Here is a 17503-nt window from a genome sequence, read left to right on the forward strand (position 1 = left end):
CATAAAACATAGGAGCAGAGGTGGGCCACTTGGCCCATCAAGTCAGCCCTGCCATTTAATGAGATCATAACTGATCCTGAACTCCACTTTCCCGCCTTATCTCTATTACCCTTGTTTCCCTTACTGATTAAAAATGTCTATCTCAGCCTTGACCATAGTTAACGACCCAGCCTCTGCGGTAAAGAATTCCACAGATTCACCACCCCTTGAGAGACAAAATTGCTCCTCATCTTGGTCTTAAATGGTGACCCCTTATGCTGAGATTATACCCTCTGGTCCCAGATTCTCCCACAAAGGGGAACAACCTCAGTTAGCTACCCTGTCAAGTTCTCTGAAAATCCTATACGTCTCAAAAGGTCACCTCTCATTCTTCTCAATTCCAACAGGTGGCTTGCACCAACAGGAAACCACTTTGGGACATCCTGAAGTCATAAATGGAGCTATATGAAATGCAAACTTGTTCTATAATCTCAGTCGCCATGGGCTGGGGAACTGCAAATTGGTCATAACTTCCATTCCTAAACTACGCAATTACCACTGTCGAAAAGTATAGATGTTTGGACAGCAGGTGACAGGCTATGAAGTCTCCAACAGGTTAAAAAAGCCTGTTAATATTAATTTTCCAAAGTCACACAAGAAGGACTAAAGCTTAGACCAGGAACTGCAAGAGTGAGGGTGTGAGTGAAACCATAGGTGGCATGGCTTAGACAGGAGAGGACACATGGAGGAAGCAAAGTTCATCCAGAAGTTCCAATCATTAGCAAGGAAGCAGTTCACCAAAGATCCTTCAACAGCACCTTCCGAACCCACAACCTCTAGAAGGACAACGGCAGCAGATACATGGGAACACCACCACCTGCAAGTTCCCCTCCAAGCCACTCACCGTCCTGACTTGGAAATATATCGCTATTCCTTCACAGCCGCTGGGTCAAAATCCTGCAATTCCCTCCCTATCGACATTGTGGGTCAACCCACAGCACGTGGACTGCAGTGATTCAAGAAGGCAGCTCACCACCACCTTCTCAAGGGCTACTGGGGATGGGCAATAAATACTGGCCAGCAGTGACGCCCATGTCTCACAAATGAATTTTTAAAAAGCCAAGGGGATGTGGAACCGGGACATCGTGTTAAGTTTAATTTATTATGTCAATAGGGAAAAGATGTAGATGAAGTACTGGAATAAAAAATAATCACATTAATTAATTATATTATGCAGCAAACACTGAACTCCATGTCGCACAGAAAATCAGTGTGGAATATAAAGAATTAGGAGCAGGAGTAGGCCATTCGGCCCCTTGAACCAATTCCACCATTTAATAATATTATGGCTGATCTTATTGTGGCCTCAACTCTTATTTTCCTGCCTATTCATCTGTAGCCTTTGACTCCCTTGTTAGTCAAGAATCTATCTACCTCCCCCTTAAAAATATTGAATGACCTTGCCTCCACCGCTCTCTAGGTAAGAGAATTCCATAGGTTCATGACACTCTGACAAAATAATTTCTCCTCATCTCCATCTTAACTGGGAAACACTTTATTTTTAAACTGTGTCCTCTAGTTCTCGTCCAACTCAAGGGAAACATCCTTTCAGCGGCCACCATATCAGGCTCCCTCGGGATCCTATAAATTTCAATAAGATCACCTCTCATTCTTCTAAATTCCATTGGATACAGGCCCAACCTTTCCTCATAAACTAACCCCTTCGTTCCAAGAAACAGGTGAGTAAATCTTCTCTGAACTCCTTCTAATACAATTATATCCTTTTTAAATAAGGAGACCAAACTGTACACAATACTCTAGATTGGGTCTCACTAATACCCTGTGCAACGGAGGTAAAACATCCATACTTTTATATTCCATTCCCCTTGCAATAAATTACAACATTTCATTTGCCTTCCTAATCACTTGTTGTACCTGCGTACTAACTTTTTGTGATCCGTGTACCTGGACAACCAGGTCCCTCTGTACTTCAAGAGTTCTCAGTCTCCCTCTATTTAAATAGCACACTGCTTTTCTATTCTTTCTGCCAGTGGACAACTTCACATTTTCCTGCGTTATTTCCCATCTGCCAAATTCCTGTCCACTCACTTCATTGATCTAATCCCTTTGCAGACCTGTTATGTCTTCTTCCCAACTTACTGTCCGACCTATCTTTGTGCCATCAGCAAATTTAGCCACTGTACATTTTGTCCCTTCATCCAAGTCACTGATATTGGCTGAAACCTCCCGAACTCGCGCGTGGCTGGGATTTTCCGGTACCGCTGAAAGTGTTTTGGCTGCAACATCAAATTTTGCATTCTCGCTCATCACAGATCCCGGACAAGACAGAGAATCCCACCCGCTGATTGTAAATAGCTGAGGCCCCAGCACTGATCCCAAACCAAAAGTGACCCATTTATGCCTACTCTATTGACTACTCAATCCTCCAACCATGCTAATATGTTGCCCCCTACACTACAAGCTCTATATTAAGGTTTGGTCAAAAGGCTCTGTAATTTTAATCTCATACAAAGTCACTTTAATCCTGAGTCTGTGCTGAATTAACCACGATGAGGAGATGATTCACCGGTTGAAGGAGCAGTGCTCCAAAAGCTCGTGATTCCAAATAAACCTGTTGGACTTTAACCTGGTGTTGTGAGACTTCTCACTGAATTAACAAATCTACCTTTAGCTAGCAGCTAAAAGGTGCTGCAAGTGACCTTATCAACTCTGTGCTAAGGAATGCAAACTGGGTAGAAATCCTGCCCCTCTGTAATTCCCATACCTGGAAGAGAGAAAATCACGAGTGTGCCATGCGCATGTGTGAATGTTACATGAGAATTAGCTCTGAATGCTCCCTCTCCCGCAAGCACTGACCGCCAAAGATTTCAGATGAAAAATAACTACTTGGATGGGGTGGGGTACAGGAGGCGATCAGCAGCTGTGGAATTAGACCCCAATAAGAAGTCAGCAGGGAAAAAATGGCAGAAAAAATTGAGGAGAAAAAAACTTTCAGCAAGTAACTTATTTAAATCTGTTCAGCATTTAATAATTATTTATTAATCTTGTCAGAACCCTCTCTTTTTCTAACCGGTCAGTGCTTACTGACGAGATTCTACCAATATTTGCACAGACAACTAACCTATGGAACGTTGCTGCATTTATTTATTTAGGCCGATTCAAGCATTCCTCAAAACATTAACCAATGCAATAAATAGGAATGCTGGTATAATACTATCTACGAATTTTGCATAGCTGCATCTACATTGCTTCATCCCTCCTGTGTTGGTCAGATTTCCTCAACAATGAAGACATTATCTGATTGTTTTTTCCTTCTGCCAAAGTACATTTTGCCTCTGTTCATCACCTTCCTACAGCAGCGCTGGGATCATAAATCAATCAATTCAATCCCAATGCTCTTGATGGAAACCTACTCCACAAATACAATTTCCCTTTTGGGGCTCAATAATTTCGCACTCATACCCGCTAACTGCACAATCATATAATCTGCTGCCATCTATGTTATCCAGGTTTATCTCAGCATTTCAAAAACATTTGCCACATCGAATGGCCTCCTTCTGCACTGTAGGATTCCATGATCCCTCCTCAATCCTCCAACTCACTGTGAAACTTATTCTGGAGTAGGCTTACTCCAGCACCAAAATGATCATCAGGAAGGACAGGGGGACAATCCCCAACTTCAATTTTACAATTGGGTGTAAAGTTAAAAACACAGAAGATGTAGGAGTCGGCCATTTGACCCTGTGAGCCTGCTCCACCGTTCATCTTGATCATGGCCGATCATCAAATTCAATATCCTGATCCCACTTCCTCCCATATCCCTTGATCCCTTTAGCCACAAGAGCGATATCTAATTTCTTCTTGAAATCATACAACGTTTTGGCCTCGACTACTTTCTGTGGTAGTGAATTCCACACAGTCACCACCCTCTGGGTGAAGAAATTTCTTCTCACCTCAGTTCTAAAAGGTTTACCCCTTACCCTCAAACTATGACCCCTAATTCTGGGCTCCCCCACCATTGGGAGCATTCTTTCTGAATCTACCCTGTCTAAACCTGTTAGAAAGTTGAGTTGAAAATCTATGCCGCCGGCTTACATAGTCTAGTTTACTTTATTTATTAATGTCACAATTCGGCTTACATTAACACTGCAATGAAGTTACTGTGAAAATCCTCTAAGTCGCCACACTCCGGCGCCTGTTCGGGTACACCGGAGGGAGAATTTAGCATGGCCAATGCATTTAAGCAGCACGTCTTTCGGACTGTGGGAAGAAACCAGAGCACCCAGAGGAAACCCACGCAGATACAACCTATCTCGCATTAAGTTGATCTTTCTCTACACCCTAGCTATGACTGTAACACTACATTCTGCACTCTCTCCTTTCCTTCCCTATGTATCGCATGCTTTGTCTGTGTAGTGTGCAAGAAACAATACTTTTCACTGTATGCTAGTACATGTGACAATAATAAAATAAAATCAGACATTCACCCAAGTTGGGAATCAAACCCAGGCCCCTTGCGCTCTGAGGCAGCAGTGCTAACCACTGCGCGCCCAATCCTGAAACTATGTTATACAAGGTTTCACTCGGCTCCTCTTTAAGTGTCAAACAAACTTCCCTGCACAATATTTGACACAATCGTGATACAATTGCTTGACCTGACACAACAGCGATGTGGCAATCCTATGATAACGACACATTCCTCTGCCAGCCAGTGCTGAGGGTACAAGTTCCCTCGCTCTCCGAATTAAACAGTTCATAAAACCCACTGAAACAACACACTACAAAGCGGGGTCTTCAATTCTACTTCCCCGACAAAATTCTGAATGCAAATTACACAATCAAAATCTGTATTTTCATTGATTCAGACTACCAAATCAGGTAAGTCAGAGGGAATGTATGGTTGTAACAGCGCTGTTAAAATAAAAGTTACATTATATATTAAGCACCACCCGTGCACACCATTAAGCAACCCAGCACCTCCGCAATCTACCACAGCAAACACACTGGATTTGATGCATTCCTTACTTGTTCCTCCCAGTCATCGTCCCATCCGATTGGGCATTCCCCCCAACTTGGTGCATCTTGGAACGTTCTATGTGTTCCACGTAAGTCTGTATCATCTGAAAGGTGAAAGAAAAATTTAGTCACAGTAAACAAGGGGAAGGTAATTAAAATAAAACTGATCAAAACGGATAGTACAATTCATCTCGGCAATCTTGTGTGGATACCCTGTGTGGAGTTTACACGTTCTCCCCGTGACTGCGTGGGTTTCCTTTGGGTGCTCCAGTTTCCTCCTACAGTCCAAAGATGTGCGGGTTAGGTGTATTACCCACACAAAATTGCCCCTTAGTGGTCAAAGATGTGTAGGTTAACGGGGTGAATGCGTGGGGTTACGGGGATAGGGTGGGGCGGGGGGGGTGGGATGCTCTGTCAGGGAGTCGGTGTAGACTCGATGGGCCGAATGGCCTCTTTCTGTACTGTAGGGATTCTATCCTGTGGACGTGGTAGCCAGTCTGTGCTACAATTCTGATGCAAAAGGCACAGCGACAGATTCACAGATGGCTTCAGAAAGAGTAGGGATGGTGTATTACGGTTCACTCAGGGGGCTGAGTTAGTGTGTGAACATACACTTTCACATGCATGTTGTAGTCTGGATCTATGGATAATGATGGTAAAGGCTCCAACATTCCTTTCATCACATGGCTGACCAAGAATCTCTCCCACTCTTACCGCTTGCCTTGACTTGTGGTGGAAGAATTTAAGAGTTGACGCACAACCTGTGTGGCCATGTCATGAACGCATCTCCTTGGTCATAGAATAGAATCCCTACAGTACAGGAGGAGGCCATTCAGCCCATCGAGTCTGCACCGACCACGATCCCATCCAGGCCCTACTCCCGTAACCCCTCATATTTACCCTAGCTAATCCCCCTGACACTAGGGTTAATTTAGCATGGCCAATGGTATCTGCTGCCCTTGTCCTTCTAGATCAGTGGTTCCCAAACTTTTTTCACTGGGCCGCACTTTCGGAATAAAAATTTGCTCGCGCCACGCCAAATTTTTTATTGATAAGAAATACATTCAAAAACAAAAATAAAACACTCCTAGCAGTGCTTGATTCATAACATAGAACACAACTACTTTATAATATGATCATGGGACATCCAGAAAGTATAAAACAATGCTCGTTTAAACCATGTTTAAATGTTTCTTTGATTGTCCTTGAATCTTCCCGCCACACTTGCCATCCTCTCTCGCCACACCAGTGTGGCGCGCCGCACCCTTTGGGAACCACTGTTCTAGATAGAAGTGGTTGTGAGTTTGTAAGGTGCTGTCTAAGGTCTTTGGTGAATTGCTGCAATGCATCTTGTAGACAGTACACACGGCTGCTACTGAGTGTTGATGATAGAGGGAGTGAATGTTTGTAGATGTGGTGCCAATCAAGCCAGGTATTGCTGCATAACAATGCACAGACTGGTCTTTCCTACCTAATATCTAAGATCCTACAGTATAGATTAGGCCTACTTCGCCCTATCAATTTAACCTGTCATGGCATACAGGCAAATGTCAATACAATCAGGCATGGCTGGCATGGAGACACTGAAGAGCGAGCGTGCTGTAATACAGAATAAAGAAGTGGATTTGTGCTCACAAATCTTCTACATGGTCAGTTGTGGACATGAACCAAGCTATCAGGGGGAAAAAGTTGAGCAGTGTCTCTGAATTTCCTAACAGGAAAAGACTGAATAGCTGAGTAAACTTGATCTACTTTGTGCCAAATGTATCAAAACCCATCCCACACAGAGCTGGAACCTCACGTGCTTACAGGAATCATGGTTCCCAGAAATTTAAAATCAGAATAGTCCTGTGCAGTGGGACCTGGGTGTCCTTGTGCACCAGTCACTGAAGGCAAGCATGCAGTTGCAACAGGCAGTAAAAAAGGCAAATGGTACATTGGCCTTCATTGCAGGAGGATTCGAGTACAGGAGCAGGGATGTCATGCTGCGATTATATAGGGCCTTGATAAGGCCACACCTGGAATACTGTGTGCAGTTTTGGTTTCCTTATCTGCGGAATTACGTTTAAAGTTTATTTATTAGTGTCACAAGTAGGCTTACATTAACACTGCAATGAAGTTACTGTGAAAATCCCCAGTAATTCCTAGTAATCTCCATAGCAAGAACATCCCCAAATGTTCTTGCTATGGAGGGAGTGCAGAGAAGGTTTACCAGACAGATTCCTGGGCTGGCAGGACTGACTTATGAGGAGAGATTGAGTCGGTTATGGAGATTTGAGTTTTTTGAGTTTTTAGCCTTTTCAGTTTTCTGAAGAGGTGACAAAGAAAATTAATGAGGGAAGGGCTGTGGATGTAGTTTATATGGACTTTAGTAAGGCATCTGACAAGATCCCACATAGCAGTCTAGTACAAAAACTAAAATCACATGGGTTTCAAGGTGGGCTAGCTAGATGATACACCAACTGGCTTGGTCATAAAAGACAGTAACGGTGGAAGGATGTTTTTCGGAATGGAGATCGGTAGCGCGTGATATTCCTCAGGGATCAGTGCTGGGACCTCTGTTGTTTGCAGTATATATAAATGATCTGGAGGAAAATGTGGATGGCCTGATTAGTAAATTTGCGGATGACACAGAGACTGACGCAGTTGCTGATAGTGCCGGGGATTATCAGAGGATACAACAGGATATAGATAGATTGGAGACTTGAGCACAGAAATGGCAGATGGAGTTTAATCTGGACAAATGTGAGGTGAAGCATATGAGGATCAAATTTAGGTATGAATTGTACTGTAAATGGCAGAATCCTTAGGAACATTAACATACAGAGGGATCTGGGCGTAAAGGTCCACAGTTCCCTAAAAGTGGCAACACAGGTGCCCAAGGCGATTAAGAAGGCATATGGCATGCTTGCCTTCATCAGTCGGGGCATTGAGTACAAGAGTTGGGAAATCATGTTGCAGCGATATAAAATCTTGGTGAGACTGCATTTGGAGTATTGCGTGCAGTTCTGGTCACCACATTATCAGAAGAGTGTGGAAGCTTTGGAGAGAGTGCAAAGAAGGTTCACCAGGATGTTGCCTGGTCTCGAGGGTGTTGGCTATGGGGAGAGGTTGAATAAACTAGGATTGTTTTCACTGGAAAGATGGAGGCTGAGGGGAGACCTGATAGAGGCCTACAAACTTATGAGGGGCATGGACACGGTGGACAGTCATAGGTGGATAGGTTTTTTCCAAGGGTGGAAATGTCAAATACAGGGGGGGGCACAGGTTCAAGGTGAAAGGGGGAAAGTTTAAGGGAGATGTGCGGGGGAGGTTTTTCACGCAGAGAGTGGTGGGTTCCTGGAATGTGCTGCCAGAGGAGGTGCTGGAAGCAGGCACGTGAGCAACATTGAAGGGGCATCTGGATGGGTACATACATGAATTGGGAGGAAATAGAGGGATACAGTCGAAGTAAAGGCAGAAAGTTTTTTTTTAAGTTAGGGCATCATGATCGGCACAGGTTTGGAGGTTCGAAGAGCCTGTTCCTGTGCTGTGCTTTTCTTTGTATTCGCTGGAGCTCAGAAGAATGAGGGGGTTCTCACAGAATGCTATAAAATTCTAACAGGACTATACAGGGTAGATGCAAGATGATGTTCCTGATAGTGCTCGTGTCTAGAACCAGGACTCACAGTCTGAGGATATAGGGTGGACTATTTAGAACAGAGATGTGGAGTTTTTTACCCAGAGAGTGGTCAGCCTGTGGAATTCACTACCACAGAAAGTAGCTGAGGCCAAAACATTGAAAGTAGAGCACTTGAGGCGAAGGGGATCAAAGGATATGGGGAGAAGGCAGGATCAGGATATTGAATTTGATGATCAGCCATGATCATAATGAATGGTGCTGCAGGCTCTAGGGGTCAAATAGCCTCCTCCTGCTCCTATTTTTTATGTTTCCATGTTAATATTGGTGCAAAATGATCAAAGGACTAATGCTCACGTGATACTGGAATTGAGTCCTTTGGATGAAGTCTGCAGTTCTCTGGATAGACTCAGAGAGCAGCTTCCTAGAACACCAGGGACTCTAGGCAAGCCACAACAGCAGATTCCCCACTTCAGAAAGACCAGACCTTGCTTTCAGGTGACCAGCAGAATTTCCAAAAACCACGGAGAGGGAGACACGTCTTTCCAGCTTAATGTCCCTTCTAAAAACCCAAACTAAACAGCAGCTCATACTGAAAATGAAAGAGCTCCTGGCATCTGACCTGCCGACCAGTTTTTCTCCTGACAATGCAGTCATAAACATCCCAGTAAAAATAAACAAACCTTCGTTTAAGCAGCAATAAAAAGACTCCTCCAGACAAACCGGCGTCATAATGAGAAAACAACTGAAGCCAAAAAGGCCTGCTTACAACTGCAGAAACCATGATTTCGAAAAAGAAAATCTCTTAAAGGTGCACTAATATCACAGATTTGCGTGTGGGCATACTGAATGTCTGAGCTCTTTACCTCAGTGTGCCTCAGGTGTAACGCATTGTATTCCTTCTTCATGTCTGCTTCCCGTTCCTCCAGTCTGGTAACTGCAATAAAGAGCAGAATCACTCGTCCCGCGTGTTGAAAGAACCCCATCCAATAAAAATCAAACAAAACCTAGTAACTGAGAAATGAGGACAGAATTTTTAGGACAGAAAGTTCAGGATTAAATTCAAAGTAAAAAGAGACAGTATTTGTACATATTTTAATTCCATACCACAGATTGTCATGCCTGTGAGGAACTTCAACAAAGGGAAAATAATTCAGCCTCTTTGTTCCGTTTACATTATTTGCACTGAGTTGAACAAACAGAAATTGAACAAAAGCAACATTCCAAAGAGGTTCCGAGGAAGAGACACATTGAATAAGTGGTACCTTTGGCCACTTTCCTTTACATTAACACTGCTAGCCATCAGGGGAGCTGTTCTCAAAGAACATAGAAATTTACAGCTCAGGAACAGGCCCCTCGACCCTCCAAGCCTGCACCGACCATGCTGCCAGTCTGAACTAAAACCCCCTACTCTTCCAGGGACCATATTCCTCTATTCCCATCCCATTCATGTATTTGTCAAGACGCCCCTTAAAAGTCACTACCGTATCTGCTTCCACTACCTCCTCCGGCAGCGAGTTCCAGGCACCCATCACCCTCTGTGTAAAAAAACTTGCCTCGTACATCTCCTTTAAACCTTGCCCCTCGCACCTTAAAGCTATGCCCCCTAGTAATCGACTCTTCCACCCTGGGAAAAAGCTTCTGGCTATCCACTCTGTCCATGCCCCTCATAATCATAATCCCTTTGACAAAACAATGGTGGGCTCCATCATGACTGCCATCTGCCTTTGCTGCGAGCACTCTGCAGGCAGCTCCTGCCTCATAGAGGACTCAGCATCACTAACTGGGCATCAAGCTCACTTTCAACAGGTCCACTGTACGGAACCCACCTCCAGGATAAAATCCAAGCCAATGATTCCACCATGGCCTGATGGATGTTTACAATAAAGTCAATGATTTGCAAATGTGCAATATTATTTGCTTTTTTTTAAGCACTTTTTCCAGGAGGGCTGGAAATCCTCTCTCTGGTAAGAGGATTATAATACTAAACAAATGTGTGCAAGGATTTTCTTTCCTATGAAGAATATAGGGTGAGATTCTCTGGCCTCCCAGTCGCAGGTTTCCTGCCAGCGGGAGGCGGTGGGAATTCCCACTGACATCACCCAAGCCGGTGGGAAACCCTTGGCCAGATTGGACCAGAGAATTCCGGCCATAGTCTCCTAACTCACATCAAGTCCATCTAACCATTACTTGAGCTTATTGAGCTACACTGAGTCCCAATCTGGTAACGCGACAGAATTAAAATTCTCATCCTTGTTTTCCAATCTCTCCATGATCTCACCGCTCCCCATCATTGTGACCTCCTGTAGCCGAGGCCCCAGCTTTGGAACTCCATCCCTAAACCTTTTGAGTTATAAGGAGAGGCTGGATAGACTGCGACTTTTTTACCTAGAGCTTGGAGGCTTAGGGTTGATCTTGTAAAGGTTTATAAAATAATGAGGGCATAGATAAGAGAGATAGTCAACATCTTTTTCCAAAGGTAGAGGAATCAAAAACCAGGGGGCATAGATTAAAGGTGATGGGGAGAGATACAAAAGGGTCCAGAGAGGCATTTTGTTCCACACAGAGGGTGCTGAGTGTCTGGAATGAGCTGCCAGAGGTAGAAGAGGTCGGTACAATTTTGTCTTTTAAAATGCATTTAGAGTTACATGGGTAAGATGGGTATAGAGGGAAATGGTCCAAACGCGGGCAATTAGGACTAGCTTAGTGGTTAAAAAAAAAGGGCGACATGGACAAGTTGAGCCGAAGGGCCTGTTTCCATGCTGTAAACCGCTACGACTCTATGACCTCTCTGCATCTCCTCCTTTTCCTTTCAGACACTCTTTAAAACCTACCTCTTTGACTGACCTGTTCCAGTATTACCTTATGTGGCTCAATGTCAAATTCTGTTTGATAATTGCTCTTGTGAGGGGTCGGAGCGTATTTTAGTATGTTAAAGGCGTTATATCAATGCAAGTCGTTGTTGTTGGAGTAGGATACCCCTTTACTGCCTCCCACTGCTATGGTGCATCCTAAACTTACGTTGGTCTGCATAGTTCTTAGACTTGAGTTCCAGCTGCCTGGTCTGCAGCTCCAGAGACTCCACATGCGTCTGAAGCTCTTTCTTCTCCTGTTCCAACGCATCTTCAAACTCGATAAATTTCTACACACAGACAAAAGGGGAGAAAAGAGTTGAGAATAAGGACAGTGGAAAAAAAGTCAGAAAAAAAACTACATTCAAATGATAAGAGACCCTTTTATTTTGCAAATCAGAATTTTTGCTTTCATATGGTTTATAGTAAGTGTATTATAATTTAGACTGCGTTAGTCCAATCCAGAAATAACACTAGTTATACAGGTTATTTGAATAAAGCATATCAAATATTTAAACTCCATAAACTCATCAGAGCAAAATAGCTACTGAATAACTTGTATCCCCCTAGCAACCACACTGCTACCAATGAACAGGAGATCTAAGCCAACCAATTAAAATCATTCACATGTTCGCAGCCATGACAACATTCGCAAAACCATTTATTTTTTAATACAGTGGCTTTGAAAGGTCTTCGTGTCTTCCATAATGTTGCAAATTGCCACAATATCTCAGTCTGTTTCCCTTTTATTCTTGTTTAATGATCTATTTTACTTTCAAAAGTCTGGCATCTATATATCCATTCCTGCTCAAATTCCAAATCAACAGAAAACAAGCTGCAGATGCCTTGGATTCCCCCCAAAAAAACAGATTTGTTATTCTGTCGTTTCCAATAACTAGTCCTGTTGGTTTACATGATATATTCAATACATCCAGTAAATATTTCAGGTAACAGTAATTCCATATCAAGTATATCAGAATATGTAACAGTGCTCGAAATAATCACAATCAATAGAATTTTTTAAAAAATGATCCTATATTCTGTGTGGAGTTTGCACATTCTCCCAGTGTCTGCGTGGGTTTCCTCCGGGTGCTCCGGTTTCCACCCACAGTCCAATGATGTGCCGGTTAGGTGGATTGGCCATGCTAAATTGACCCTTCGTGTCCAAAGATGTGTAGGTTAGATAGACTAGGCATGCTAAAATGCCCTTAGTGTCCTGCGATATGTAGTTTAGGGGACTTAGCAGGGTAAATAGGTGAGGTTACAGGGATAGGGCAGGAGGGTGGACCTGGGTAAGATGTTCCGTCGGAGAGTCGGTGTAGAACTCGATGGGCCAAATGGCCTCCTTCAGCACTGTGAGGATTCTATGACACTGTACAGCATACTACCTGTACCCTGAAGGGTAAATGACATACTAAGTTCACAGTGGTTAGCACTGCTGCCTCACAGCGCCAGGGACCCGGGTTTGATTTCCGGCTTGTGTGGCTGTCTGTGTGGGGTCTGCACGTTCTCCCCGTGTCTGCGCGAGTTTCCTCTGGGTGCTCCGGTTTCCTCTCACAGTCCGAGAGACATGCTGGTTAGGTGAATTGGCCATGCTATATTCTCCCGCAGTGTACCCAAACAGGCGCCAGAGTGTGGCAACTTGGGGATTTTCACAGTAACTTCATTGCAGTGCTAATGTAAGCCTACTTCTGACACCAATAAATAAATTTTTAAATATATATAATTGAGTTGGGGGGGGGGGGTTGGGATAATTTGGAAGGGGGGATTAATCAGAGATTACTAACCCAGTTGAAAAGGGGGCATTCAACCACAAATGTTTGAATATTATTGATACATATCACTTCTTCTATCACAGCCTCTAACAAGGGAGTGAAGACCTGAGCTGCACACATCGAGAAAGCCCAAGGTGAACCCTCAGGTTCTGCCGAGTTATCGGACCTCGGCAGGGCCATGTTAAGGGTCAGTGTGCAAGGTACCATGGAACCGTTATGGCAAGGAGTCAATTTCTTCAGGGGAGGGAGACAAATTAGCAAACAAAAATGAAATTAATATACACCTGATGCCTGTCAAGATGACATAATTTATTAAAGGGAATCAGGCAGATATTGCAGTAACGTGCCACGTTATAGAAGATGTGAAGAGCTTTCAAAGCAACAATATAAAAAAATAATTGGTTTTGCAAACGTTGTCATGACTGCGAACGTGAGAATTATCTTAATGAACTTAGGTCTCCTGTTTATTGACAGCAGGAATCATTGTTCATTAATACGCCATCACTTCCATAATACTGAAGATGCATTTACATTTGTGATGAACAAGATGTATAGCATCATAGAATCCCAACAGTGCAGAAGGAGGCCATTCAACCCATTGAGTCTGCACCGACTCTCTGACAGAACACCCAGAACACTCAGGCCCTATGCCACTGCCTTATACCCATAACCCCACATCTTGCTAATCCTCCTAACCTGCACTTCAAAGGGCAATGCAGCATGGCCAATCCACCTAACCTGCACACTTTTGGACTGAGGAAGAATGTTCAAACCCCACACAGTCATCCGAGGCTGGAATTGAGCCCAGGTCCCTGACACTGTGAGGCAGCAGTGCCAACCACTATGCCACCATACCAGCCACACATGGTGAGTTTTTTTATTCATGGGGCACAGACATTGCCAGCAAAGCAAACATTTGTTCCTCATTCTAACTGGCCTGGAGGGGGTGGTGGTAAGCCACTTTCTTAAACAGCTATGATTAGATAGCCCCACTCCCAGTACTTTTAGGATGGGTTCCAGGTTTTGGACCCAGTAATTATATTCTAGTCAGGACGCTGTGTGATTTACAGGCGCTGATGTACCCATGCCTCTACTGCCCCTGTCTCTCTAGGGTGGCACAGTGGTTAACACTGCTACCTCACAGCGCTAGGGACCTGGGTTCGATTCCCGGCTTGGGTCACTTGTGGATGGTACACACAGCTGTCACTGTGTATCACTGGTGGACAGAGTGAATGTTTAATGTGGTGGATGGGGTGCTAATCAAATGAATTGCTTTGTCTCCTAAATGGTGTCAGGCCTAGAATGTTATTGGAGTTGCACTCATCCAGGTAAGCGGATTCCACGAAACTCCTCACTTGTGTTTAGTGGGTGGTGAGAAGACTTTCAGAGTCAAGAGGCGAGTTACTCACCACAGAATTCCTCACCTCTGACCTACGCTTGTGGCCACAGTATTGGCTAATACTTTTAAAGTTTCTGGTCAATGGTGACCCAACCCTCCCCATGAATGTTGATGTGGGGATTTAACAATGGCAATACTACTGAATGTTAAAAGGAAGTGGTTACACAGTCATTTGTTGGAGATGGTCACCGCCTGGTAATTGGGTGCTACAAATGTTACTTGCTATTAATAGCAGGGCAACACGGTGGCACATTTGGTTAGCACTGCTGCCTCACAGCGCCAGGGACTCGGGTTCAATTCCCGGCTTGGGTCACTGTCTGTGCAGAGTCTGCACGTTCTCCCCGTGTCTGCGTGGGTTTCCTCCAGGTGCTCTGCTTTCCTCCCAAAGTCCGTAAGATGTGCTGGTTAGCTGCATTGGCCATGCTAAATTCTCCCTCAGTATACCCGAACAGGCACCGGAGTGTGGCGACTGGGGGATTTTCACAGTAACTTCATTGCAGTGTTAACGTAAGCCTACTTGTGACACTAATAAATAAACTTTACTTTTAATTTAGTCCAAACTTGGATGTTTTCAGGCCTTGCTGCATGCAGACATGGATTTCTGTGTGTCTGAATAACTGACAGAAGAACTGATCACTGGACAACCTATAATAAACATCCCCACTTCTGACCTTATGATGCAGTGAAGGTTATGGATGATATTTAAATGATAGTGATATTAGTCAGACAGGACAGTGACAGCCTGACAGCTTAAACATTGGCACATTTCCTGTCCTTCATTAATACTGTGTGTTTATTTAAGTGTCAAGTAAGACAAAATGGAAAGGCGGGGAGGTGAGGGGGGAGTCTATCTCAAATACTCAACCAATCCTTTGACACAATAGCCCTGAAACTTATATGACGCCAGCTGTAATGATTCACTGTTCTAATAACTGAAAATAAGGCAGAATTTTGTAGCATTGCTGCAATGAGTCAAAGTACTGCAAAGGTGAAATCGAATCATAGAATTTCTACAGCGCAGAAATCGAACCCGGGTCCCTGGCGCTGTGAAGCAGCAGTGCTAATCACTGTGTCACTGTGTCACCGTGCCACCCAATACCTCGCTACTGGGTCTTAGCTGGATGATGTATGTGCAGTCACCGACACAGAAAGGCTACAAGAAAGACACATGGATAACATCAGTCATCCCCTCTAATTTGTGAAAGGTAGCAAATACACTGAAACTGGGCAGTCGTTCTGTTTTGTTATTCACTGGATAAAAAGAGATAAAAGTACTGTAGCTATTGAACAATGCACGAGCCACTAATTTGATACGTCTGCAAGTAGCAATTTGGCCAATACTACAGATAACCCTTATGTTATGCTAGCCTGCGCAACAGTGATCTTGATTGCCACAGGTAGTGTCATCCCAATAGTGGATTTTAGCTGCAATTGTCCTTACAACAGTTGGCACACTCCCTTTGCCAACCCAGCACCTGCAGAGCAACTCTCCCCGATCAGTGCCAAGTTCCATGTGTAACAGCCAGTAATTATGAATGTTAATAAAATGGCAGGTGCAAGCAGTCTGACTCTGGTGCCAGCTGATCCCCTCAGCACATCTTGTTGACAATCCCTGTCTTCCAGTCTAAAAATCTGTGGCGTGTGGGAAGGATTGACAGAAAAATGGCAGATTTGGGGCAACACGGTGGCATAGTGGCCAGCACTGCTGCCTCACAGCGCCAGAGACCCGGGTTCGATTCCCGGCTTGGGTCACTGTCTGTGCGGAGTTTGCACGTTCTCCCCGTGTCTGCGTGGGTTTCTTCCGGTTTCCTCCCACAGTCTGAAAGACGTGCTGGTTAGGTGCATTGGCCATGCTAAATTCTCCCTCAGCGTACCCGAACAGGCACCAGAGTGTGACGACTAGGGGATTTCCACAGTAACTTCATTGCAGTGTGAATGCAAGCCTACTTGTGACTAATAAATAAACTTTAAAAAACTTTACGTTTACTGAAAAACCGCTGTTTACCTTCATCCCCAGAATACAAGAATACTGCTGGCCCTGAATACACACCAATGACATTTGGAGCCACTAAGTGGGATATCCATCCGAAGAATCGAAAATTAAGTGTCCCTCTTTGCCCTATATTGTGGATGTCAAAGACAACCAAGAGCTGTGACAATGCAAATCACAAACGACAGAGAGATTATTATGATCGTGAGCTGAACAAGTTTGAGAAGTCCCAGGTTTTTGGTCTCTACTTGCCTATTTAGTGGCATTGTTTCCACTTAAAATGACTTCAGGTGAACAAAGAAACATGCTTGTGATCCGCTTCTAACCTCTTGTACCTGTCCAATTTTAATCACATTCCCCCCCTTCCAATTTGTGACCCTGCCTAGACCCCAAGCTGCGGAGTTCCCTTCCTAAACCTCCCCGTCTCTCTACTTCTTCTCGCCTGCAAGAAACAGTACTTTTCACTGTAGACTAATACACGTGACAATAATAAATCAACAATCTTTCTCCACACTCGAGGTGTTCATTGAAAGCTGCCTCGCCACCTCTGCCCTAATATTCCCTGGTGCGGCTCAGTGCCAGGTACTTTTTTGATCACGTTCCTGTAGCTTGGAATGAGGTGCTATACAAATGCAAGTTTTGGTTATCAGTGAAGCTCCTCCAAACAAGTTACATGCAGTCGGTGACACTTCTGATACATGGCAATTTTGGAAAAGTTCTCAACTGCGAGTGTACCCGGCAAGAATCAATAGCTTGAGCAGAAAAAGAGAGAAGGGAGGATTCAAAAATCTCTTGCTGCGAGTGCAACTCGATTCAACTTTTCAAATTGTTTTCAAGCTGGATTATTTACAT

The 17503-nt window shown here is 44.1% G+C and overlaps 1 protein-coding gene across 1 annotated transcript in view; it reads right to left on the bottom strand.

Moving 5' to 3' along the window:
* LOC144487669 (C-Jun-amino-terminal kinase-interacting protein 3-like) overlaps positions 1-16672 on the bottom strand; it is a gene marked incomplete at its 3' end in the record, with an annotated part of 60167 nt that extends 43495 nt beyond the window's left edge. The window contains exons 1-5 of the mRNA XM_078205750.1: positions 16667-16672; positions 15761-15814; positions 11657-11777; positions 9502-9572; positions 5026-5120 (exon numbers count right to left, since the gene is read on the bottom strand). Coding sequence (XP_078061876.1) covers positions 5026-5120; positions 9502-9572; positions 11657-11777; positions 15761-15814; positions 16667-16672 — 347 coding nt within the window. The remainder of the gene's footprint in view (positions 1-5025; positions 5121-9501; positions 9573-11656; positions 11778-15760; positions 15815-16666) is intronic.
* Between the last annotated feature and the right edge of the window lie 831 nt (positions 16673-17503).

The sequence above is a fragment of the Mustelus asterias genome, unplaced genomic scaffold, assembly GCF_964213995.1.
Source record: "Mustelus asterias unplaced genomic scaffold, sMusAst1.hap1.1 HAP1_SCAFFOLD_959, whole genome shotgun sequence".
In the NCBI taxonomy this organism is placed as follows: domain Eukaryota; kingdom Metazoa; phylum Chordata; class Chondrichthyes; order Carcharhiniformes; family Triakidae; genus Mustelus; species Mustelus asterias.